At 48.2% G+C, this 27,620-nt stretch overlaps 1 protein-coding gene across 1 annotated transcript in view; it reads left to right on the plus strand.

The window, feature by feature from the left end:
* RHAG (Rh associated glycoprotein) overlaps positions 1-27,620 on the plus strand; it is a 93,564-nt gene that overhangs the window by 16,951 nt on the left and 48,993 nt on the right. The window contains exons 2-3 of the mRNA XM_066595394.1: positions 22,303-22,486; positions 25,498-25,648. Of these exons, the coding sequence (XP_066451491.1) occupies positions 22,303-22,486; positions 25,498-25,648 (335 nt within the window). The remainder of the gene's footprint in view (positions 1-22,302; positions 22,487-25,497; positions 25,649-27,620) is intronic.

A 27,620-nucleotide genomic window follows, 5' to 3' on the forward strand; every position in this document is an offset into this window, starting at 1 on the left:
AGAGCTCCACTCATTATTCTGCTGGTGGAGTTATTCTGTACATATATTACTTATCCTGTAGTGATTCTGAGTTATATCCTGTATTATACTACAGAGCTGCACTCACTATTCTGCTGGAGGAGTCACTGTGTACATACATTACTTATCCTGTACTGATCCTGAGTTACATCCTGTATTATACTACAGAGCTGCACTCACTATTCTGCTGGTGGAGTCACTGTGTACATACATTACTTATCCTGTACTGATCCTGAGTTACATCCTGTATTATACTCCAGAGCTGCACTCACTATTCTGCTGGAGGAGTCATTGTGTACATACATTACTTATCCTGTACTGATCCTGAGTTACATCCTGTATTATACTGCAGAGCTGTACTCACTATTCTGCTGGTGGAGTCACTGTGTACATACATTACTTATCCTGTACTGATCCTGATTTCCATCCTGTATTATACTCCAGAGCTGCACTCACTATTCTGCTGGTGGAGTCACTGTGTACATACATTACTTATCCTGTACTGATCCTGAGTTACATCCTGTAATATACTACAGAGCTGCACTCATTGTTCTGCTGGTGGGAAGAGCTCTTTTAGGTTATATGCCCCTAGCCCCATAAACCACAACAAGCTCCGGATATTTAGACACAGGACTGGGGTAAATTGTATAGCTTGCTGTTATAATAGGGAAGCTTGTAGCCTGAGGACCTGTAATTTAAAAAGAGCTGCCCAGAATTAAGGGTACTTTTACACATAACGAGTGTCGGGCAAACACCGCCCAACACTCATCCCCATGTATACTCGCTCCCATGCTGCTACACAGGAGCGAATATCACTGGATCGCTCACAGGCAGCCAGCAGGGACGCGGGGCGGCTGGCGGAGAGTTCTCTCCTCACTCCTCTCCATTCACTGTAAGCAGCGGCTGCTCAATACTGAACAGCTGCTGTTTACACTGAATGCATGTCGTTCGGACTTTAAGCTGCTTTTAGGGCTTTTACCCACTAGCGGTTTTTTCGCTGCAATTTTGCTGCTTTTTTTTTTCCAAATGTCAATGGGACTTTCTAATGTTAAAATCGCATCGCACAAACATTGTAAGTTTGCTTTTCTGCCATTGATATTGGAAATTGACATTTGGAAAAAAAACTCTGCGAAATCGCAGCGAAAAAAAAAACGCTATTGGGTAAAAGCCCTAAAAGTGAACGACTGGACGATTCTGGTCCAATCGTTCAGTTTTTAGAATGCTGTTACACAGGACGATATCATTCAAAACCCCGTGGGAGAACGCTAATCGTCTTGTGTAAAAGGGCCTTAACGCTTTACTGCAGATGCTGTATGATTGTCACTCAGGGATGGCCCCTGCTTTGGTTCTGGGGAAGGGAGAATGACATAGTCCGTGTTTGGCACATGGAACTCGCAACATATTTTAAATGCATATGGAAAATACTAATCCGAACGCTATAAACAAAGTTATCAGTAAGCTGCGAGATACAAGGTGGGAGAACGTGTTCTGCTCAATGTGCTATTAACCTCTGTGATTATACAAGGAACTTTAATGGGCTTTCTGATTGTATATAAATAAAGCTAAATCACTGTATAAATGAAAAGTTCTACAACATTCCGATATACTTTATGTTTGTGTCACTATTTTAAGATATAAGCCTGTTATCAGTTAATGAGAACACTCTTGCTTATATATATATATATAGTCAGTATGCCTGTACATATCTAGTCCTGTTCTCAGACTAGAGAAGTGAATACAATTATATCCAGGCTAGACAATGCTTTGTGAGCTATACAGCTTGGACCACAAACTAATACATTGTAGCAAACGGTACTGGTGCATTATGTCTCCACCGGATGTATGGGTGGAGACATGGGTTGGCTGCTGTTGGTGACAGGGAACTTCCAGGGCATGCTCCCCTTAGCTCACACATCCCCCAGACATGGCGCTGGCAGCTAGCCATGTGGGCCCCCTCGGCACCACGCTCATACCCACATGGCCCTGTCAACTCACACATGTTCCAGGCGGAGTGCAATTTGCGCTTTGCATCCCCCCGGCACCACACTCATACCTCTCCTCGCCATCTCTGCTCCCGTTCCCCCTGTGGCAGCTGCAGCCGGTCCAGCTGTCACTCTCCTACCCGCTGTCAGCGTCCATGCTGCCACTGGTAAACTGCGCTCTGTCCGTCCATGTCCTCCCCGATGCCACTCTCCTCTATTCTGTCACCATCCATGCAGCCGCACAGCTCCTGCTTCTAGCAGGGCTAAAAGCCAGAGAGATATGTGCAATTGCTGGTGATGCATTTAGCTCACAGAGCATTGTCTAGACTGGATATAATTATATCCACTACTCAGCTGAGAGAAGGACCAAACCTGTCTATAATATCTTCCTCTGCAAAAATGTTACATGCCTATGTTATGTAGAGGGGTAACTTGAAGATTCTGGGCTTTTATGCCCAGTCACTATATTAGGAACTGCTGTCGCATAACATCTTGTGATTATCAAAGCAGCACTTTGTAACGTTCCATCATGATCTGCTCTTAGCTAATGTGCTGACTAGAGATGAGCGAGCACACTCGTCCGTGCTTGATGCTCGTTCGAGCATTAGGGTACTCGAGATGCTCGTTACTCGAGTGGAACACCACGCGGTACTCGAGTCAATTCCATTTCCTTCCCTGCATGTTTAGCGCCATTTTCTAGCCAATAAATACGCGGGGAAGGCATTACCACTTCCTCCTGTGATGTGCCAGCCCTATCCCACCCCCCAGCAGTGAGTGGCTGGCGAGACCAATGACAGCCGAGTACTTAAACTGGTCCCACCCGTGGCTCACCTCAGACACACACTGGCAGAGGTTAGGGAAAGTGCTGCTGCTGATATAGGGAAAGTGTTAGCGTACGATCCTGTCTTCAAAACCCCAAAGCTCCTTCGTTGGGCTACATCTGACTGTGTGCATTTTAGTTGGGGCCTGCTGGGAGTTGTAGTGCTTCTATTTTTGTATTACACAGCTAGGCCTTTTTGCAGCCTTTCAGTAAAATTTTTATTCAGGCTGCAGTGCCGTACAACCAGCTCTCACTGTGAAAGTGCACTCCAATTATTCCAAGCCTGCTGCGAACTACCTCATTTATACCATTCTCCGTCTGCAGTGAATTAGCGCAGAGTGTTGGGGCCACAGCCACTTCTATAGGGAAAGTTATATACACTATACAGTCTGTATCCTCCGTGCAAAATCCCCAAAGCTCCTTCGTTGGGCCATATCTGACTGTGTGCATTTTAGTTGGGGCCTGCTGGGAGTTGTAGTGCTTCCATTTTTGTATTACGCAGCTAGGCCTGATTGCAGCCTTTCAGTAATACTTTTTTCTGGCTGCAGTGCCGTACAATACCGCTCTCACCGTGAAAGTGCACTCAAATCATTCCTAACCTGCTGCGAACTACCTCATTTATACCGTTCTCTGTCTGCAGTGAATTAGACCGCGGTCTCACCGCTAAACAGTACTGTAATATTACTGGGGCCACTGCAAAGTATTTCAGCTCTGCCGCTGTGCAGAGCGTCTCACAATACCCTTTCCTTGGTGGGGTTGAGATAGCCGCAGTTACCAGCACTATCCACTGGCTTTAGAGTCTTCTTCCACTCCACACAGCCTCTATTATCTACAAGTCTCTGCGAGCAGTAAATTACCCCTAGGTATCAGCACAAGACAGCGGGTCACAGCATAGAGCCTCCGCTATCTACAAGTCTCTGTGTGCGGTGAATTAAGCCACAGTTGTCAGTGCTGTACAGTGGGGTAATTTATTTGGCCCCTGCTCTATTCTTAATCTGCCATGATGAGGAGTAAGGGTAAGGGACGAGGCGCGGACGTCCAAGCGAGGGTGTGGGCACAGACCGAGTTCCTGGTCCAGGTGAATCACAGCCGGCTGCTGCGAGATTAGGAGAGAGACAAGTTTCTGGGATCCCCAGCTTCATATCCCAATTTATGGGTCCACGTTGTAGACCTTTATTACAAACAGAGCAGTGTGAGCAGGTCCTGTCGTGGATGGCAGAAAATGAGTCCAGCAATGTATCGACCACCCAGTCTTCTATGCAGTCCACTGCTCCCGGCCTTAGGACTGCAACTCTGAATCCTCTGGCTGCTCCTCCTTCCTCCCAGCCTCCTCACTCCATGAAAATGACATATTCTGAGCAGGCAGACTCCCAGAAACAGTTCTCGGGTCCCTGCTATGAGTGGGAAAAAATGGTTTCTCTTTCACCTGAGGAGTTTGTCGTGACCTATGCCCAACCTTTGGAAAGTTCCTGGAGTCCGGTTGATGAGGCTGGGGACCTCCGGCAACTGTCTCAAGAGCTTTTTGTGCGTGAGGAGGATGATAATGATGAGACACAGTTATCTCTCAGTGAGGTAGTAGTAAGGGCAGTAAGTCCGAGGGAGGAGCGCACAGAGGATTCGGAGGAAGAGCAGTTGGACGATGAGGTGACTGAACCCACCTGGTTTGCTAAGCCTACTGAGGACAGGGCTTCAGAGGGGGAGGCAAGTGCAGCAGCAGGACAGGTTGGAAGAGGCAGTGGGGTGGCCAGGAGGAGAGGCAGGGCCAGAGCGAAGAATCCCCCACCTGTTTCCCAAAGCACCCCTTTGCGGCAAGCCTCCATGCAGAGGGCTAGGTGTTTAAAGGTGTGGATGTTTTTCAGTGAGAGCGCGGATGGCCGACGAACAGTGGTGTGCAACCTGTGTCGCACCAAGATCAGCTGGGGAGCCACCACTACCAGCCTCACCACCATGAGCATGCGCAGGCATATGATGGCCAAGCACCCCACAAGGTGGGACGAAGGCCGTTCACCACCTCCGGGTCACACCACTGCCTCTTCCCCTGTGCCCCAACCTGCCACACAGATCCAATCCCCCTCCCAGGACACAGGTACAAGTTCCTCCCGGCCTGCACCCCCACACTCACCTCCACTGTCTTCCACTCCATCCAGAAATGCCTCTCAGCACAGCATTAGGCTGTCGCTAACACAAGACTTGAAGCGAAAGTGCAAATACGCCGCCACGCACCCGCATGCACAAGCTTTAAACGTGCACATTGCCAAATTAATCAGCCTAAGGATGCTGCCGTACAGGCTTGTGGAAATGGAAGCTTTCAAAAACATGATGGCTGCGTCGGACCCGCGCTACTTCATCCCCAGTCGCCACTATTTTTCCTGGTGTGCCATCCCCGCCCTACACCAGCACGTCTCCCGCAAGATAAATCATGTCCTCACCAACGCGGTTACTGGGAAGGTTGACATAACCACGGACATGTGGACAAGTACTGGCGGGCAGGGCCATTATATCTCCCTGACAGCACATTGGGTGAATTTGGTGGAGGCTGGGACCAAGTCAGAGCCTGGGACCGCTCACGTCCTACCTACACCCAGAATAGCGGGTCCCACCTCGGTGCTGGTATCTGCAGCGTTTTATGCTACCTCCTCCAAACCCTCCCCCTCCTCCTCCGCAACCTCTACCTCTCAATTAGTATGAGCACGCCGCCAGCAGTCGGTGTCACGCGGCAGCAAAGCGGTGGGCAAGCGTCAGCAGGCCGTGCTGAAACTACTCAGTTTAGGTGACAAGAGGCACACAGCCCCCGAACTGTTGCAGGGTCTGACAGAGCAGACCGACCTCTGGCTTTCGCCGCTGAGCTTCCAACCGGGCATGGTCGTGTGTGACAATGGCCGTAACCTGGTGGCGGCTCTGCAGCTCGGCAGCCTCACACACGTGCCATGCCTGGAACACGTCTTCAATCTGGTGGTTCAGCGGTTTCTTAAAAACTACCCCCACTTGTCAGACCTGCTCGGCAAAGTGCGCCGCGTCTGCGCACATTTCCACAAGTCCACCACAGACGCTGCCATCCTGAGGACCTTGCAACATCAGTTTAAGCTGCCAGAGCACCGACTGCTTGTCAATGTGCCCACACGCTGGAATTCTACGCTGCACATGTTGGCCAGGCTCTATGAGCAGCGTAGCGCAATAGTGGAATACCAGCTGCAACATGGGCGGCATAGTGGTAGTCAGCCTCCCCAATTCTTTACTGAGGAGTGGGCCTGGATAGCAGATATCTGCCAGGTCCTCGGAAATTTCGAGGAGTCAACCCAGATGGTGAGCCCCGATTCGGCAATCATTAGCATTACCATATTGTGCTGCTTTGCCTGCTGAGAAGTTCGCTGCAAAGCATAAAGGCCGACGCTTTGCGGTTAGAACAGGAGACGGGGCATGGCAGTATGTTGCTTGATAGCCAAACGACCCTCATGTCTATATCTCAGTGCGTTTTGGAGGAGGAGAAGGAGGAGGAGGAGGGGGAGGAGCAGGAGGAGGGGGAAGAGACAGCTGGGCACCCTGCAGAGGGTACCCATGCTGCTTGCCTCTCATCTGTTCAGTGTGTATGGGCTAAAGAGGAGGAGGAGGAGGGAGAGGATTCTGAAAGTCATTTTTTAGTGAGGACAGCGATGTGTTGCGTACTGGTACCCTGGCACACATGGCTGACTACATGTTAGGCTGCCTTTCTTGTGACCCTCGCATTAGACGCATTCTGGCCAACACAGATTACTGGGTGTACACCCTTCTCGACCCACGGTATAAGGAGAACCTTTCCACTCTCATTCTCGAAGAGGAAAGGCGTACAAGAGTGATGCAATACCACAGGGCCCTGGTGGAAAAGGTGATGCTAAACTTCCCATCTGACAGCGCTAGTGGCAGAAGACGCAGTTCCTAGGGCCAACTAGAAGGGGAGGCGCGCGGATCAGGCAGCATGTCCAGTGCAGGCAGGGGAACACTCTCCAAGGCCTTTGCCAGCTTTATGGCACCCCAGCAAGACTGTGTCACAACTCCCCAGTCAAGGCTGAGTCGGAGGGAGCACTGTAAAAAGATGGTGAGGGAGTATGTAGCCGATCGTACCATCGTCCTCCGTGATGCCTCTGCTCCATACAACTATTGGGTTTCAAAGCTGGACACGTGGCACAAACCTGCGCTGTACACCCTGGAGCTGCTGGCCTGCCCTGCCAATAGCATCTTGTCAGAGAGGGTGTTTAGTGCAGCTGGGGGAATCATCACAGATAAGCATATGCGCCTGTCAACTGCCAGTGCCGACATGCTTACACTCATAAAAATGAACAAAGGCTGGATTTCCCCAGACTTCTCTTCTCCACCGGCAGAGAGCAGCGGAACCTAAACATTCTTTTCGCTGCAACCGGAGAAATAAGCATTCTCTATCACCGGAAAAGAAAGGGGGAATTAGCTTTGTCAATCTCTCCGATATTATTACTCCTCCTCCTACTCCTCCTCCTCCTAAAACAGCATGTCATCACGCTGAACTGCCAATTTTTCTGTGGCCCAAAAGGCTCTGCTTATAATTTGTTTACAATTTTTCAAAGTTTCAAAAGTATTAATACTTTAACAGAAACCATTTTTTTCACAGGACTGCCTCCAGGCTCTGTTACAAATTAAGTAACAGCGAGCTGTATCTTTAAAAAATGTTTCTGAGTTTCACCTGCCCTCGCGGTTGAGCAATTTTTCAGTGGTACACTTGTACTCTTGGTACACAAATTTTTCTGGCCCTCACCATGCTGTTATCTAACTAATTTTTCCGGCCTTCGTTTACACTCATGGTACACCAATGTTACAGGGGTCTGCCTATACTTTTACTACAGAAATGTTACAGGGGTCTGCCTATACTTTTACTACAGAAATGTTACAGGGGTCTGTCTATACTTTTACTACAGAAATGTTATAGGGGTCTGCCTATACTTTTACTACAGAAATGTTACAGGGGTCTGCCTTTACATTTACTACAGAAATGTTATAGGGGTCTGCCTATACTTCTGCTACAGGAATGTTACAGGTGTCTGTCTATACTATGGGTGCACTAAGACTTCCCATCGCGGTGTTTTATCTATCTGGCACAAATACACTCACTGACTAGGGCAGAAATGTGGGCCGAGGCCAAGGTCCTTGGCGGGGTGAAATTCTCCCATGGTTGGGTACTCTGATTTCTTCCTTTGCAATACCATCTTTGTGCACTGACAGCATAGGCGAGCCCAAGGAACTCAAAGACTTCCCCTTGCAGTGTTGAGCTATCTGTGTGGGGACACATGGATTTCCCATTGCTATGTAACTCAGGGCAGCTTGGGTCACACAAGGTGGAGGCTGGGACCGAGCCTGACCCAGGACCTGCTCGCATACTTCCCAGACAGACTATAGCGCGTCCTGGTCATGGTTTCTTGGCCTTGTAATGCCACCTCCTCCTCCTGCTTGGGGTCAGGGGATCAGCACTGGGCAATATGTATTTTCTCTCGTGTTACCACAGTTATCTGAGACACTGGTTTGGGCCAAACAAGAGGAGCGTTACGGCTTTAATGAGATGTTAACTGCTGTACTAGCATCGGAGTACGCTTTATGCCGACGATTGCTGAGGGTGTGGGCAGAGGCCTATGTCCTGGGGGAAATGCAACTACGCCAGGTTGGGCCTGTGGAACTTCTTTCTGGTTAATCCAGTCTTTGGAGTGATGAAAGAAACCGCAACTAATAAAATGAGACATTCTTAGCTGTACTAGCATCGAAGTCCGCTTTATGCCCACGATTGCTGAGGGTGTGTGCAGAGGCCACAGTCCTCGGCGGAGTGAAAGTCTGCCATGTTAGGGCACTGTAATTGCTTCATGTTTGATACTTTCCTTGGGATTCTTTGGCTCGCCTATGCTGTGAGTGCACAAAGACTTCCCATTGCAGTGTTTTACCTGTCTGACACAAATACACTGACTGACTAGGGTAGAAATGTGGGCCAAGGTCCTTGGCGAGGTGAAACTCTGTCATGTTTGGGTGCTCTGATTTCTTCTTGTGTAATACCATCTTTGTGCACTGACAGCATAGGCAACCCCAAGGAACTCAAATACTTTCCATTGCGGTGTTGAGCTATCTAACACCTACACAGAATGAATTGTGTGGGGACACATGGATTTCCCATTGCTATGCGACTCGCCGCACCTTGGATCACACAAGATGGAGGCTGGGACCGACCCTGACCCTGGGCCCGCTCACGTGCTTCCCACACAAAGTATTGCTGCATTGTGGAGATGTGTAGAAGTGCTGGCACCTGAGTCCTCTTTATGCCCAGGTTTGCAGCTCCTGACAATTTTGCGAAGGAGGTGGGACCGGATGGGAATGATGATCGAACATCAATTTATCATCAATTCTCAACAGCATTTTGGGCTATCGCCCACACTTTCAAAGAGGGCTGCTGCCTGGCCCTGCCAACCCTCTGCAGTAATAAAGATGAGATGGCAGCATCAATTAGTGCAAAACAGTTTCAAATGTATTTATTTTCCCATAGCAAATAGTACAGCGATGTTTCGACCAGCGGTTTTGTCTTTATCAATTGTGTGTGCCTCCTGCCTCCTCTGCAGTGTGTGCCTCCGGTTCCTCCTCATCCAGTACGCGCTTATAAAGAGACATGAGGGTGGTGTGGCTATAAAGCGAGCGTGCGGCATGAGGCCAGCTGAACACTGCGCAGAGGGGTTGGACAGCAATGCCAGCATGTAACCCAGGAGAAGAGGCAGCGGTGTCACCCGCAGGCAGTGATTGTCCTTGGTTGTAGGTAGTGTGGTGCTTACCTAAGATGTGCCAGCGCATGTGCCTTGCTAATGAGGGTTTGTCAGAAGTAAGAATTGTTAGGGGGGTGATGCCAGACTCTTGCCCCCATTTTGGCTTAACCCCTTAGTGACCAAGCCTGTTTGCGCCTTAATGACCAAGCCAAATTTTGCAAATCTGACATGTGTCACTTTAACATGGAATAACACCAGAATGGTTTTGCATATCCAAGCGATTCTGACATTGTTTTTTCGCCACATGTTGTACTTCATTTAGGCGGAAAAAAAAAGACCGATAGAATTTGTGTTTATTTATTAAAAGCGCCAAAATTGGGAAAATTTTGAAAAAAATCGTCATTTTTTCACATTTCCAACTCCAATATATCAAATATGTGCAAACATAATATAGAAATTTTTGCTAAGATAAATATTTCCATCTGCTTACTTTATTTTGGGTGCACATTGGAAAAACTTTCGTTTTTTTTAACCATTTAAGAGACGTACAAATTTAACATTACTTTTCAGCATTTTGAGGAACACTGTTTTCCTACATCAAGCCAAGATTCCAAAGGCTCATAGGAGTCAAAATGATAGATACCCCCACAAGTGACCCCATTTTAAAAACTACACCCCTTACCGTATTCACTGAGGGGTGTTATGAGTGTTTTAACCCCACAGTTTTTTTCAGGAGTCAATGGAATTTAGAAGAGAAAAACTAAAATTTCATATTTTTGCAAATATGTCATTTTAAAGACAGGACTTTTTTCTATATTACACATGAAAATGAGGATTTGCACCCCAGAATGGATACCCCTGTTTGTCCCGTGCTCAGAAACATACCCATTGTGGCCCTAGTATTACGTCTGTATGCACAATGGGGCCCAAAATGAAAGGAGCAACCGGTGGCTTTCGGAACAGAAATTTTGCTTGAAGGAGATTTAGGCCCTATTGCACACTTGTAGAGCCATTGAGTGACCAAAATGATGGAGAACCCCCACAAGTGACCCCATTTTAAAAAGTAGACCCCTTAACGAATTTATCTAGGGGTACGATGACTTTTTGACTTCACAGTTTTTGAATGAATCTAAGCCAAGCAGAAGGAAAAAATTATGATTTTCATTTTTTGGCAATTGTGTCAATTTAAAAACAGTTTTTTTTTGTACAGTGTACATAGGAATGAAGACGTTCACCCCAAAATGGGTACCCCCGTTTGTCCCGTGTTCAGAAATATACCCACTGCGGCCCTAATCTACTTAAAGGAAACATAGCTAGGCCCATAATGGAGGGAATGCCCGCTGGATTTCAGGATACAACTGAATAAATTCAAGGCCCCATTGCCCACTTATACGGAAAAAAAATTGACTTCCTAAAAATAATCCCGCCATCCCCATTTTTTGGCATTCCCTAAATATTAGATAAAAGTAATAATATAAATCGCGTTTTATGTCCAAAGACAGGGGTAATTATGGTGGCTGGTTGGGTTGGGCACATGGGGCAAGAAAACCGGGTATTCCCCCTCCTCTCTCGCTTGGGGGTATTTTGTGACCTCAGCGGCGGGGATGGGGTGTAAAAAGTGGCGCTCTGTGAGTCTTTGTAAGCTTGATGAGGTGCGGGGATCTCACACAGAAGGCGCTCAACAAGCTGCTCCTGGAACTGCATGAAGGCGAGCGTTCCCGGGGCTTCTTGTAAATTACGTATTACAGGTAGTGGTCTGAATAACGCCGGGCTCTCGCAGCCGTAGGTGGAATCCGCTTGCAGAGGCCCGCAGCGGATCCCAGCTGTGAGCCCGGCTGTGACCCTGCGTACGGCCGCGTAATGTACTGCGCATAACTTCCTACTCACACAGGCGGTCATGCGCAGTACTTTTTTTTGCTTGTATTTCCGCACCATCGCTTAGCGATGACGCTGGTACCCGCAGCCCGTATACAATGTAGTTGCATATGGGCAGCGGGTATATCCACGACCATGGAGCACAATGGGCTCTATGTTGCGTATATCTGCAGTAAAATAGAACCTGCTGCGTTCTCTTTTCTGCGAGTGGATTACGAAATTCCAACCCACTAATGTGAGCGGAATTGTGTAATCCAATGCAATTGATCTGCGTATTACGGATAAGACGCATGCGGAATCTGTAATTCATATCCGGTCATGTGAGACCTAAGGTAGATCGCTACCTTTTTATCACGTGACCGGGGACTGCTCAACGAGGCCACCCGTCACTGCTCCAGGCTCTTGGCGACCATTGGTCGCTGGGAGCAAGGAGATTTGAAGTTTCCTGGGCTCCCCGACTCCTGCCCTTGTGTCCGGTGTTTTGCCGGTGGTCGCATGTGCAGAATCCGGGAAAGTTCACAGATGAGAATCGCGTCGGGGTGCAAATACGGAGGCCTCCGGTGAAAAGTTTTATCTCCTCTTACCGATCGCATCGGTGAGGGGAGATGAAACTAACTTTTTTTTTTTAACTTTTACGTGATTGCCATTATCCATTGGATAACGGCGAACACGTGATCAGGAACCGCTCACTGCAGCCCCCCGTGAAATCTCCAGGCTCTCGGCTAAGTTTTGTAGCCAAGAGCAGGGAGATTTTAAGTTATCCTGGCAATCCAATGCTTCTGCCGCTTTGGTGATGGCTGCGTGCGCAGAAGCTGTGGTAAGGTCTGCGGATAAATCCGGAGGCCTTAGGTACATAATTTCATCCTCCCTTGTGGATATGATCCGTGAGGGGAGATGAAATGTAAGCATTTTAAACTTTTTTTTTAACTTTTTTTTTATTACTTTTTTACACTTTCTTTTAATTTAAATGATCACTGCTATCCATTGGATAACAGTGACCATCTCTGCAGGGACATCCCTCTGCTCCTGGCTACACATGGCAAACAAGGAGCAGAGGGATTTAAAATTTCCCGGGTCCTGAGCCTCTCTGTGCACGCGCCCGATGTCATCGGGCGCGCATGCGCAGAAGGGGACTCAGGTCCCGGAAGACCGGGACGCCTCTGAGGACCGGGGCTGAGTATTTTCACCTCCCCTCATGGATCCGATCCATGAGGGGAGGTGAAATTAAGCAGATTTTTACTTTTTTTAAAACTTTTTTGCGATCGCCGCCATCCATTGGGGACATCTCCTGGTTCCCGGCTACCTTCAGGAGCCGGGAACCAGGAGATTTTAAACTTCCTGGGGTTCACATTCTTCTGTGCATGCGTGTGACGTCATTCGTCTGGTGCGCATGCGCAGAAGAGCCGCGCCAGGTCCAGGAGGACCCTTTCTCCGCGGCAGACATCGCGGAACCTGGGTGAGTATTTTCAGCTGCCCTGATGGATCCGATGAATCTTTAACTTTTAAGGCACTTTTATTTACTTTTTGCGATCGGCGCTATCCATTGGATAGCGCCGATCGCAATGCCAGAGGGGACTGCCCGCAGCCTGGGATGACAGTACCATGCTGTCGGCTACCTGCAGGCACCGCAGCATGGAGCTGTCGCGTCCAGAGCCCACGGGGCTTTATTCTCTGCAGGAGACGTGTTTTTACGTCCTCAGAGAATAAAGCCCACTTGGGCAGGACGTAAAAACACTATGGGCTGGTCGTTAAGGGGTTAATAGTGGGACCTGGGAGCCTGAGATGCAGCCATGAATGCTTCCTCTGCCCTTCCCTATCCGGTTCTGTGGTGTTTCCATGACTTTCTGAGGTTTTCCAGAGTTTCACAAGTCATGACCTATGCGGAGCATCGGTCCCATACAAAATGCTCGAGTCGCCCATTGACTTCAATGGGGTTCGTTACTCGAAAGTTCGACTCGAGCAACGAGCACCCGAGCATTTTGGTGCTTGCTCATCTCTAGTGCTGACCTCTCTTCTACACAGCGCAAGCCAACATTTGTCAATCATGGGTAAACGTAGTGACTTGAGTTACTTTGACCATGGGCAGATTCTCGGTGCCTTAAGGTGTGGTGCCAGTATTTCTGAAACACTTGCACTTGTTGGCTGTTTCCTGACCACGGCATCCCAAACTATGTTATCATGAGTTTGCCAAGACTGGTTGAACCACGGACAGACTTCCAACAGAAGATCATGCAACGGCAGGCCATGTGTGGTTGATCCTAGAGGCGTCTAGTAACACATCTGGTATCTCAGCAATGACGTGTCACAGTGGACCAATCGACTCAGAAGTACAAACGTGGAGAAGTTAGGCAAATCTTTACAATGACCATGCGGTGTACCTTGCATAGACTAAGGTTCAGTAGCTGAAGACCTACAAAGGTACCTCTGATGACCCAGAGTCATTGCCAACAGCACCTTACATGGACCCAGGAAAGATGTCTAGAATGAGTGACATGTCCTGTTTCCTGCTGAACCATATGGATGGCCCGGTCTGCATCTTGCATAAAAAGCATGAATCCATATCCCATGCATGCACTGTTCTGTTTCAACATGTCAGTGGCAGGTGTGTCAAGGTCTGGGGAGCCCATCGTTCCACAGAAAGGTCTGGGGAGCATTTTCCTAGAATTATCTAAAACCCTTGATCATCATACCGCAATCTTTGAATGGCGGACTCTAGAGTTACCAGTTAGCTGACCAGTGACCATCTAAACCCATATTTTCAGGAAGTCTTGGCTGACCACAGAGCCATCTTCCAACAGGACATAACTGCAGTTGCTCCTCTCTACCAGCCCTCTGATGTGCCAGTTTCAGCTCCACTTTTTGTCTGTCCAAGATGACTGTCACAATTTTCTAACTAGCTAATGTTCCCCGACTGGCCAGCTCTGATCATGTGAGCAGTGTTGGCCAAGCAGGTATACTGCATTGGTAGTCTATTGCTACCAATGTACTGTGGTTGGTCAGGTAGCTTGCATTGACAATGTTCTGAGACTGAAATTTATCAGATGGTTGCTTTAAGGAAAATCTAGTTTCAGCATTGCAGAACAATGTTAAAAGAAGACTCACTGGAAATCAGTAGAGATACAGATGTATACTTTCTGGACAGCTTTTTATGTTGACTTGCTAAAACAAATACTATATAGACTTTCATAATGCACAGGGCATTGTAATGTAGCGCAATAATAAAACAAGTCTTTATTAGAGATGAGCGAACGTACTCGTCCGAGCTTGATGCTCGGGCGAATATTAGCGTGTTCGGGATGCTCGTTACTCTTAATGAGTACCACGCGATGTTCGGGTTACTTTCAGTTTCCTCTCTGAGACGTTAGCGCGCTTTTCTGGCCAATTGAAAGACAGGGAAGGCATTACAACTTCCCCCTGTGACGTTCAAGCCCTATACCACCCCCCTGCTGTGAGTGGCTGGGGAGATCAGATGTCACCTGAGTATAAAAGTCGGCCCCTCCCGCGGCTCGCCTCAGATGCCTTGTGAGTTAGCTGAGGGACAGTGCTGCTGGTGCCAGAGCTGCTGTAGGGAGAGTGTTAGTAGTGAGTGTAGGCTTCAAGAACCCCAACGGTCCTTCTTAGGGCCACATCTAACAGTGTGCAGTAGTGTGGAGGCTGCTGTTAGCAGTGTTGCCCTTTTTTTTTTTTTTTCAAAATCGGCTGTGCAGAGCATTGCGCCCTGCAGTAATACTACAGGGACAGAAGTGGTGGTTAGGCAGGGAGAGTGTTAGGAGTGAGTGTAGGCTTCAAGAACCCCAACGGTCCTTCTTAGGGCCACATCTAACAGTGTGCAGAACTGTGCAGGCTGCTGTTAGCAGTGTTGCATTTTTTTTTTTTTTTTTTAATCGGCTGTGCAGAGCATTGCGCCCTGCAGTAATACTACAGGGACAGAATTGTGTAGGCAGGGCCAGAAGACATATATTATTGATTGAATATAGTCAGTGGGCCTTTTCTTTACCAAAAAAAGGGAAACATTCTATTTGGCCTGCCTCTGACAGTCCTCAGCGTTCTGGGTACGTGTGTGGTGGGTGCAGAACGTAAACAAATCATACGCAGCCAGCTACGTTTAACAGCAGGCTTGCGCCAATTTCTTTCCTGCCTGGGAAAAATCACCGCTCTGCTGTAGTTAATAACTCTGCAACCCTGCAGTTCTGTGACACATTTGCAGGGCCAGAAGACATATATTATTGATTGAATATACGCAGTGGGCCTTTTCTTTACCAAAAAAAGGGAAACATTCAATTTGGCCTGACTCTGACAGTCCTCAGCGTTCTGGGTACGTGTGTGGTGGGTGCAGAACGTAAACAAATCATACGCAGCCAGCTACGTTTAACAGCAGGCTTGCGCCAATTTCTTTCCTGCCTGGGAAAAATCACCGCTCTGCTGTAGTTAAGAACTCTGCAACCCTGCAGTTCTGTGACACATTTGCAGGGCCAGAAGACATATATTATTGATTGAATATATGCAGTGGGCCTTTTCTTTACCAAAAAAAGGGAAACATTCTATTTGGCCTGCCTCTGACAGTCCTCAGTGTTCTGTGTACGTGTGTGGTGGGTGGAGAACGTAAACAAAAATCATACGCAGCCAGCTACGTTTAACAGCAGGCTTGCACTAATTTATTTCCTGCCTGGGAAATCAAATCACTGGTAATACACCATGCTAAGGGGTAGGGGTAGGCCTATAGGACGTGGACGCGGGCGAGGATGCGGAGGACCAAGTCAGGGTGTGGGCACAGGCTGAGCCAGTGCGGTGGCCAGGGGTAGAGGCAGGGCCAGACCGAATAATCCACCAACTGGTTCCCAAAGCGCCCCCTCGCGCCATGCCACCCTGCAGAGGTCAAGGTGCTCTACGGTGTGGCAGTTTTTCACAGAGACGCCTGACGAACGACGAACAGTGGTGTGCAACCTTTGTCGCGCCAAGATCAGCTGGGGAGGCACCACCAACAGCATGCGCAGGCATATGATGGTCAAGCACCCCACAAGGTGGGACGATGCCCGTTCACCACCTCCGGTTTGCACCACTGCCTCTCCCCCTGTGCCCCAACCTGCCACTGAGATCCAACCCCCCTCTGAGGACACAGGCACTACCGTCTCCTGGCCTGCACCCACACCCTCACCTCCGCTGTCCTCGGCCCCATCCAGCAATGTCTCTCAGCGTAGCGTCCAGACGTCGCTAGCGCCACAGTTTGAGCGCAAGCGCAAGTACGACGCCACGCACCCGCACGCTCAAGCGTTAAACGTGCACATTGCAAAATTGATCAGCCTAGAGATGCTGCCGTATACGCTTGTGGAAACGGAGGCTCTCAAAAGCATGATGGCGGCGGCGGCCCCGCGCTACTCGGTTCCCAGTCGCCACTACTTTTCCCGATGTGCCGTCCCAGGCCTGCACGACCACGTCTCCCGCAACATTGTACGCGCCCTCACCAACGCGGTTACTGCCAAAGTCCACTTAACAACAGACACGTGGACAAGCACAGGTGGGCAGGGCCACTATATCTCCCTAACGGCACATTGGGTGAATTTAGTGGAGGCTGGGACAGAGTCAGAGCCTGGGACCGCTCACGTCCTACCCACCCCCCGAATTGCGTGCCCCAGCTCGGTGGTGGTATCTGCGGGGGTGTATGCTTCCTCCACTAAACCACCCTCCTCCTACGCAACCTCTGTCTCGCAATCAAGATGTCTCAGCAGCAGCAGCACGTCGCCAGCAGTCGGTGTCACGCGGCGTGGCAGCACAGCGGTGGGCAAGCGTCAGCAGGCCGTGCTGAAACTACTCAGCTTAGGAGATAAGAGGCACACGGCCCACGAACTGCTGCAGGGTCTGACAGAGCAGACCGACCGCTGGCTTGCGCCGCTGAGCCTCCAACCGGGCATGGTCATGTGTGACAACGGCCGTAACCTGGTGGCGGCTCTGCAGCTCGGCAGCCTCACGCACGTGCCATGCCTGGCCCATGTGTTTAATTTAGTGGTTCAGCGCTTTCTGAAAAGCTACCCCCACTTGTCATACCTGCTCGGAAAGGTGCGCCAGTTCTGCGCACATTTCCGCAAATCCCACACGCACGCTGCCACCCTGCGGACCCTGCAACATCGGTTTAATCTGCCAGTGCACCGACTGCTGTGCGACGTGCCCACACAGTGGAACTCTACGCTCCACATGTTGGCCAGACTCTATGAGCAGCGTAGAGCTATAGTGGAATACCAACTCCAACTTGCGCGGCGCAGTGGGAGTCAGCCTCCTCAATTATTTACAGAAGAGTGGGCCTGGTTGGCAGCCATCTGCCAGGTCCTTGGAAAATTTGAGGAGTCTACCCAGATGGTGAGCGGGGATGCTGCAATCATTAGCGTCACCATTCCTCTGCTATGCCTCTTGAGAAGTTCCCTGCAAAGCATAAAGGCAGACGCTTTGGAATCAGAAACGGAGGCGGGGGAAGACAGTATGTCGCTGGATAGTCAGAGCAACCTCATGTCTATATCTCAGCGTGTTGAGGAGGAGGGGGAGGAGCATGAGGAGGAGGGGGAAGAGACAGCTTGGCCCACTGCTGAGGGGACAGATGCTGCTTGCCTGTCATCCTTTCAGCGTGTATGGCCTGAGGAGGAGGAGGAGGAGGAGGATCCTGAAAGTGATCTTCCTAGTGAGGACAGCTATGTGTTGCGTACAGGTACCCTGGCACACATGGCTGACTTCATGTTAGGATGCCTTTCTCGTGACCCTCGCGTTACACGCATTCTGGCCACTACGGATTACAGGGTGTACACATTGCTCGATCCACGGTATAAGGAGAGCCTTTGCACTCTCATTCCCGAAGAGGAAAGGGGACAAACTGATGGTAAACTTCCCATCCGACAGCGCTAGTGGCAGAAGGCGCAGTTCCGAGGGCCAGGTAGCAGGGGAGGCGCGGAGATCAGGCAGCATGTACAGTGCAGGCAGGGGAACATTCTCCAAGGCCTTTGCCAGCTTTATGGCTCCCCAGCAAGACTGTGTCACCGGTCCCCAGTCAAGGCTGAGTTGGCGGGAGCACTGTAAAAGGATGGTGAGGGAGTACGTAGCCGATTGCAGCACCGTCCTCGGTGATGCCTCTGCCCCCTGCAACTATTGGGTGTTGAAGCTGGACACGTGGCCTGAACTCGCGCTGTATGCCCTGGAGGTGCTTGCTTGTCCTGCGGCTAGCGTCTTGTCAGAGAGTGTGTTTAGTGTGGCTGGGGGAATCATCACGGATAAGCGTACCCACCTGTCAACCGACAGTGCCGACAGGCTTACACTCATCAAGATGAACAAAGCCTGGATTTCCCCAGACTTCTCTTCTCCACCAGCGGACAGCAGTGATACCTAAGCAATACGTAGGCTGCACCCGCGGATGGAAGCATCGTTCTCTCTCACCATCCAAAACGGGGACATTTCTGCTTCATCAATCTGTGTATAATATTCCTCCTCCTCCTCCTCCTGCTCCTCCTCCTGAAACCTCACGTAATCACGCCGAACGGGCAATTTTTCTTAGGGCCACAAGGCTCACTCATGTAATTTTTCTAAACAATTTTTTATACGTTTCAATGCTCTTAAAAGCGTTGAAACTTTAACTTGAACCAATTTTTCGTTCAACTGGGCTGCCTCCAGGCCTAGTTACCACTTAAGCCACATTAACCAAAGCGATTAATGGGTTTCACCTGCCATCTTGGTTGGGCATGGCCAATTTTTTCTGAGGTACATTAGTACTGTTGGTACACCAATTTTTTTGGGCCCTCACCTACAGTGTAATCATAGTAATTTCTATGTTCTTCGCCTGCACTCATGGTACAGAAAGGTGTGTGGGGTTGGCCTACACTTTAGCTACATAAATGTCTATACTGCAGCTACTGAAATGTGAAAGAGACTGTTATCTCCCTAAACTGCTGCAATGGGAATGTTACTGGGGCCTGTCTTGAGTGCTACTATTACTGAAATGGAACTAAGACTGCGCTCCCCCTATACTGCTGCTAGTGATATGTTAGTGGGGCCTGTCCCTAATGCTACCGCTGAAATGTTAATAATTGTGGGCTCTGCCTATACCGCTGCTAATGGTATGTCACTGGGGTGTGGAAACAGAGGCTTCACAAAGACATGATGGCGGCGAGGCCATTTCCCACCAACGCTGTTACTGTTAAGGTGCATATAACCACGGACACGTGTAGAGGACACATAGTGCCTCCAAAACATCCCCCTCCTCCTCCAACAATGAAAACATTCTTGGCAATTACCTTTGCATTGGTCCGTCTGGTGGCAGTCCAAGAATTTCACCTTTAACGACACAACAAGAGAGCACCACCACCATCCCCCCGCAACGGCCCACTTAATCCTGGCCACATTCCGAAAACCAACTACATAAAACCGCGCTACCAGGTCCGCAGTCACCACCACATTACCACCAACGAGGTTACTGTTAAGGTACATATTACCAGTCAGACTGGGGCATGCAGTGTGGGCCGAAGCCCACCTGCATTAAGCACGACATTACTACCTCAGCTGTGTTGGGCAATGCAATGGGATATTTTTATGTACCGCCGGTTGGTTCCAGGGAGCCACCCATGCTGTGGGTCCACAGGGAATTATAAATGCATCTGTTTCCACTTCTAAAGAACCCCAGTCTGACTGGGGCATGCAGTGTGGGCCGAAACCCACCTGCATTAAGCACGACATTACTACCTCAGCTGTGTTGGGCAATGCAATGGGATATTTTTATGTACCGCCGGTGGGTTCCAGGGAGCCACCCATGCTGTGGGTCCACAGGGAATTATAAATGCATCTGTTTCCACTTCTAAAGAACCCCAGTCTGACTGGGGCATGCAGTGTGGGCCGAAGCCCACCTGTATTAAGCACGACATTACTACCTCAGCTGTGTTGGGCAATGCAATGGGATATTTTTATGTACCGCCGGTGGCTTCCTGGCACCCACCCATGCTGTCGGTCCACAGGGACTTCACAATAGGGAGTTGTACCTGCCTGTGTCTATGAATTAAAAACCGCGGTCTGACTGGGGCATGCAGACACCTTGACAGAATGAATAGTGTGTGGCACATAGGTTCCCCATTGCTATGCCCACGTGTGCAGCTCCTGATGGCGGTGGCACAGGATTATATTCCTCATTGCTTCTGTACAGCATTGTGGGCTATCGCCCCGCCCCTTTTAAAGAGGGTCGCTGCCTAGCCGTGCCAACCCTCTGCAGTGTATGCCTGCGGTTCCTCCTCATGGCAGACGCACTTATAAATAGACATGAGGGTGGTGTGGCATGAGGGCAGCTGAAGGCTGCGCAGGGACACTTTGGTGTGCGCTGTGGACACTGGGTCGTGCGGGGGGGTTGGGCAGCATGTAACCCAGGAGAAGTGGCAGCGGAGTGTCATGCAGGCAGTGATTGTGCTTTGTTGGAGGTAGTGTGGTGCTTAGCTAAGGTATGCATTGCTAATGAGGGCTTTTCAGAAGTAAAAGTTGTTGGGAGGGGGGGGGGCACTCGTGCCGGTATTGAGGCTTAATAGTGGGACCTGTGAACTTGAGATGCAGCCCAACATGTAGCCCCTCGCCTGCCCTATTCGTTGCTGTGTCGTTCCCATCACTTTCTTGAATTGCCCAGATTTTCACACATGAAAACCTTAGCGAGCATCGGCGAAATACAAAAATGCTCGGGTCGCCCATTGACTTCAATGGGGTTCGTTATTCGAAACGAACCCTCGAGCATCGCGATAATTTCGTCCCGAGTAACGAGCACCCGAGCATTTTGGTGCTCGCTCATCTCTAGTCTTTATAGATAAGTTTTCATTTGTCATTAGAGTAGTAGCAGTGTCGCAGGAGATGGTACGCGATGCAGATTCCAGGATACGATGCAAAAGACAGAGTTACAAAAACATGAATGTTATATTTAATCAAATAACTGTAAATAACTGAAAGTATATAAAAAAAAACCACACTTCCCTGCTAGAACAGCAGCAGGGAGCGGGCAAGGAGAGGAACATGGCACCATGTTGTTATGGCCCCCAGAGGGTACAAGTGGAAGCTCTGCAGCAGTGATGCAGCTAGCATGTCATCGCCAGAAGATACTGCCCCACTAATAGGGGAAAGTATGAACGGTAACCTTGCGAGAAGGCTCCAGGGGACTATGTAAAGAATTGCAACTGTATCAGGAGGGTGACACAGCCACAGTATTGCAGCACACAGCAGTGTATGTGAGGCATGCAGCACATGAGAACAGCAGAGCAACGCGAGGCCTGCTGTTGAAATTGCGGAAGCTATTGCTTACAAGAGCAGCACTGTCCCGAGGCTTGGGGGCAGCGCAGGAGGAGGCCACAAAAGCAACCCTGATGACCAAGGGTAGAGAAGATTGCCTAAAGCGCCAGACGATCAGGGGCCGAACATGGAAGGAGAGGAAGTCTCTCTTCTCACAATCTTTCATCTCCGAAGAAGCAGACGGCACTATGGACAGCACCTCCTGCAGCAGCAACCTGGACGTCTGCCTTGCAGCTCGGGTGGTCTCTGCAGACTGTTGCCCCTTCAGTTCTCCAACACCTCCTACGCACACCACCAGTCCAAGCACCTTTTCCTGTGATGCAGCAAGAAATTGTTCTTTTATAGTGCTGACATCATCTCACTAAAATGTTCCTAGTTCAGTAGCCATCTTTGTGCTCTACTGTGAAGCCTGGTACACCCTTTAGGCACTTGGATATCCTTTCAAAAACAAAGACCCGAAATGCTAAACATTTCTTAATTGTCTATGATCATAAAATGGGTAGAATGTAGAGCATACTGTTAGTTCGATAAGGTGGGTGAGTGGGAATGTATGTGCTGTATGATGGCATCTGCTTTCTCTCCGCAGTTTTTCAGGATGTGCACGTCATGATCTTCGTGGGTTTCGGGTTCTTGATGACCTTTTTGAAAAGATATGGATTCAGCAGCGTCGGCATCAACTTACTTATTGCAGCTTTTGGTCTACAGTGGGGAACGTTAATGCAAGGATTGTGGCACTTACACGGGGGGAAGATAGAAATTGGCATCAAAAGGTAATTTGTGTTATAGTGATGTGCATAGAGAAACCCCTATCTGATTGGGAGGGTTTTGACTGCTGAGACCCCCACTGAGCCCGAGGCATGAATGGAGCTGTGGTTGCACATATGCGTTGCAGCTCCATTCAATTCAGTGGGACAGCTGGACGTAGCGGAGTTCCAGTGGTCGGCAATCTCCGGTGCTCCTCTATAGAAGTGAATGGAGAGGCAGTGTGTAACTGAGCATGCATGATCAGCTCTCCATTAATACAGGGACCTTTGAAATCCCATTCTCAGAACCAGCAAGGGTCCCAGCAGTCCAACTCCTACTGATGACAAGAATATCACCTATTCTGTTGATACAGGATAGCTTTCTATCGTGGTATACCCATTGACCCTCTGCTACTACATAGTCACAGAGATCTCCCTATGTGAAACACTTACGTGCTGCAGTCTATATTGATGTTAAGGGTTAACAGCAGGGATTGGTTCTCTCTCACATGCAGTGCTTTTTCTTATGGTAAAATGTCGGGCTTCTGAGCGGAAGCAATACTGCCCCCATTATAGTCAATGGGGTTCATTCGGCACTGTTTGGTTCTGTCTTAAGAGGGACCCAAAGGATTCCCCTTTCCTGCTCCCTAAACAGAATAGGAAAATGGAATCCCCAACGCAGATGTGAAACCACCTTTAGGCTGCCTGCACATGAACGGGTCGGATTCCGCGTCAGGCCGCAGTGACAATCTGACCCTGTGCCCAGCCGGCGACCCCACGTAACAGACTTTTCTCTTCTTTGTCCATACTGCGGGTGGCTGTGGTGACCCACCGTAAGACATGTTTCTTTTTTCCGCAATGCAGCTAGGCGGGGACGTGGCTACCCACAACCAACCCGCAATGTCAATTACAGATGACGGTGGTTGGACGGCTTCCATTGACTTCAATGGAAGCTGTCCATGCAGACACTGCACAAAAATAGGGTATGCTGTGATTTTTCCGCCAATCACAGAAATCGCAATTGGTTTCCGCGAGTGTGCAGGAAGAAGAGATTTCCCGGTATTTGCTGCAGATCTGTGTGCGGATGTCGACCATGTATTCCATAATGCAAGTCCGTTCGGCAGGTGGCCTTACTTAAACTGTTTACTCTGAAAACTAACCAAGACCACTATACAAATAAATAATATCTATTCACCGTCATCTGGAGTCACTTTTATTATAAGAAGGAGTAACAGGTCCATCCAATGTGTCTAGCGATGGTGGTACTTACTCATTAGCTCAGTGCTACTGCCAAAATGCTCTAGCACATCTGTCAAAATCTAGGCCCGCTGGCCAAATCTGGTCCGCCACGTCATTTTGTGAGGCCCGCAAGGACGTAGAAGGAATGGCTATCCATTTTTCGCCGGAAGGTGGGACGAGAACAGGGAGCTGGTGCTATCTTGGATTCTGAGCTCCAGCACTCCCCACTGCTCCACAACTCACAGGTCTGACAGCCCTGGCCGGCACCCTAGCCACCCTCCAAGGTAGGAAACGCAGTGTTAAAAAGGTGGAAGGCGCTGGTTATTATCTAACCTAGTGCTATAGGACATTTTGGTCTTTCACTGACCGACCAAGTGGCACCATAAACATCTCTGGTGGAACAATTTGAACTACTTTATCAGCAACCTAGATAAAAAGTATACACTCCATGTGTTTGTTGTTATTTTGAGAGCATGATCAGTCGATGAGGACGGTGATGCTGTGTCTCAGGTTATCTAACAGTATATTAAGTAATTGCATTTATAAAGTTCGAACCTTTGAAGGCAACCATAATGCTGATGTGGTCTGCAGTGAAAATTAGTTTGACACCCCTGGTCTAGCACAATGACAGTAGGGTAAAGAGCTTGCTTGCACAGGCCCATGTCACCCGCATATTATGTGTGTAATTTTAATGCATGTAATATGATGTGCTAAAAGCCCATTGTTTCCTATTGGACCGCTCACACGCGTTTTTTTTCACGTGCCTATTATGTGTGTGAAAAAAAACACAGCATGCCCTATTTTGGTGTGTATTACAAGCGTAATATGCACCAATATAAGCTATGGGAAGTCAACATACATAGCAAATACACATTTACAAGTGCATTTGCTGTGTATTTTATGTGCGTGAAAAATATGCACGTAATACATGAGACACCGATGCACATTTGAGTAAGCTCTAATTCCTGCTATAGTACAGGCTAGCTCATAAGACACAACACAGAATCTGAAAGAATGAAGATAAAGTGCCAAACTGTGGATCTTAAAGGGGAAATGCAACAAAAAATGATTTTCTAATATATCATAGAAATATATCTGAAGATCTCATTGCTGGAGTTCATGAGCTTGGACCACCACAGAGTTGTGTGAAGGGGCTGCAATGAAGAATACCCTAATATGTTGAAGTATTGAGCGAATCGAACCATTAGAAGAGTGTTTTGGGTCAAGCCTTGCTATAAGTTCAGTTTGGCATGAACCTGAACCGAGCTTTTAGCAAAGAACCTACTGGTTCAGTTCAGTCAACACTAGTCCTGACTGTTGGTGTATAACACTGTCTAAGAGCCATAAAAGCCATGTAGAACACTCCCATAGTGTTATAAAGGACTTTTATGGCTCTTATGCAGTGTTCTATACCAGTTTAAAGAATTTTGGTGAACTTCTGGTTCGGTTCAAAATAATTCAGACGGACCAAACTTTTTGCAGAAGTTCATCAAACTGGCCTCACTAGACTTTTCAAAGGTTCGCTCCTGGATTCCATTCCTCAGAACCCTCTCTAGTAGGAAGGAAACAGAACTGGCAACAAGGAGCAGATATCACTCTAGTGGTCATGTACAGTATTACATCAGAGTTCCCTAAATGTCCGACTCTGAAACTGTTGCTTAACTATAACTTTCAGCATAGCCTGAATTGATAGGTTGTCAGTGCATGCGGAGGGTTGGAGTTTTGCCACAGCTGGTTTTAGTTTTAGCCCTTGTATATTATTATTTTATCCTTTTGCTTTTTGTCCTTTTATTTTCTAGCATGATAAATGCCGACTTCAGTACTGCGACTGTATTAATTTCTTTTGGAGCCGTGCTGGGAAAAACGAGTCCAGTGCAAATGCTTATCATGGCTATCTTTGAGATAGCCGTATTTGCATGTAATGAACATATTGTGGGGTCCATCCTCGAGGTAAGTGTCATGTTCATACATATGCAGCACATGGTACAATCCTGCACATTATAGCTTTGTAATACTTACACCTTTTAAAGGGGAAGTTTATATAAGTGTTTACGTCTATAATACTTCATGTGCACCATCAAATATTACATAAATGGTCCCGTATATCGCTCTCTTCAGTTCTTTGATTCATGTCTTCCTGAGATCTTCCAGAGACAACCAAGTTCCTGTTAGCATTAGGTCGGCTGCTCATAAATGGGTCGGATTCCGGATTTGAAATCCCACAGCGGAATCCGACCTCGTGCCGAGTCGGCGTGTACCTGTCATTTCTTGTCTCCTCTGTACTGCGGATGGTCCGGCTGGTTCGCCATTAGACATGAACAGTACAGATTTAATTTTTCAAATATTTATCTTTCCTGCGCTGTCGCTAGGCAATGACATGGGTCCCCCGACCTTTCCGCAATGTCAATTGTGGAAGGGCCGCAGGTTGGATGGCTTCCTTTGACTTCCTAGTTCACCAAACCTAGTCATGTGCAACAAATGCTAGTTTGCTGTAGGATTGACCAGACATCTATCTTTGCCTAATAACTGACATGGAGAGGCAGGCAGTACTATCTGTGTCTAAATAGCTGTCAGGATCAGACAGGGAGGCAGTACTATCTGTGCCTGCATCTATTACAGAGAAAGAAGGAAAGAAAAGTAATATTCTTGCTTCCTGTAAATCACTTTCAGAAAGAGAGAGGAAGGCAATACTGGCTGTGTATATATGGTTTACAGATAGGATGGTAATACTATCTGTGCCTAAATAACTGACAGAGAGAGACAAGGAGGTAGTACTATATGTGCCTACATCAATTAGAGAAATATGGGAAGGCAGTAATATCCTTGCTTACTCTTTTTCTGGTGGACGAAATCACTAGTTCAGGATCTTACTGCTAGGATGCCTGTGGATCCCTTCTGAGCCGGTATGCCAGTCAGCATTGTGGGGGAAGGTTGCGTTCAGCTCCAGTAACTTTTTATTTTCATTTTTTTTCTGTTTTTGACCTATTTCGTTATGGCTGATTCATGCGATCAATTGGAGCTGTGAAATTTTGTTTTCTACTCTTCAAAGCACTTGTAACAAAAAGTCGCACAGATCAAAATTGGGTGAAAACGGAGGGTAAGGGTGTCATTCTGTTTTTCATCTAATTGCTTAACAGGTGACTGGTTCTTCCATCATGACAAGGCACCTGTAACAGAGTTCTAAGCAATTTGTGATGAAAAACAGCATGACACTTTTGCTTCACGCTCTGTATTTGCCCAATCTTACTCCGTGCAACTTTTTTTTTGTTTTTATGAGTGCTTTGAGCAGTAAAAAAGGAAACAAAATTTCCCAGCTGCACGTTGTTTGCATGAATCAGCCATCACGAAATAGGTCAAAAACAGAAAAAAAATTGAAAAAAAAAAAGTTACTGGAGCTGAACGCAACCTTCCCCAACAATGCTGCTGGTGTATCCATACAGAAGGCTTTCATTCAGCTAGCAATAGAAGCCTCTACTAGTGACACCCCTGCCTACCAAAAGAAGATTCATGTTTCTTTTGGGTACCCCTTCATACAGTGGGGGAAAAAAAGGATTTAGTCAGATACCCATTGTACAAGTTCTCCAACTTAAAACGATGAGAGAGGCCTGTAATTGACATCACAGGTAGATCTCCACTATGAGAGACAACATGAGAAAACACATCCAGAAAATCACATTGTATGATTTTTAACGAATTTATTTGCAAATTATGGTGGAAAATAAGTATTAGGTCAATAACAAAAGTTCATCTCAATACTTTGTTATATATCCTTTATTGGCAATGACAGAGGCCAAACGTTTTTTGTAAGTCCTCACAAGGTTGGCACACACTGCTGCTGGTATGTTGGCCCATTCCTCCATGCAGATCTCCTCAAGAGCAGTGATGTTTTGGGGCTGTTGCTTGGCAACACAGACTTTCAACT

Source organism: Eleutherodactylus coqui, chromosome 1 (genome assembly GCF_035609145.1).
Source record: "Eleutherodactylus coqui strain aEleCoq1 chromosome 1, aEleCoq1.hap1, whole genome shotgun sequence".
Lineage (NCBI taxonomy): Eukaryota > Metazoa > Chordata > Amphibia > Anura > Eleutherodactylidae > Eleutherodactylus > Eleutherodactylus coqui.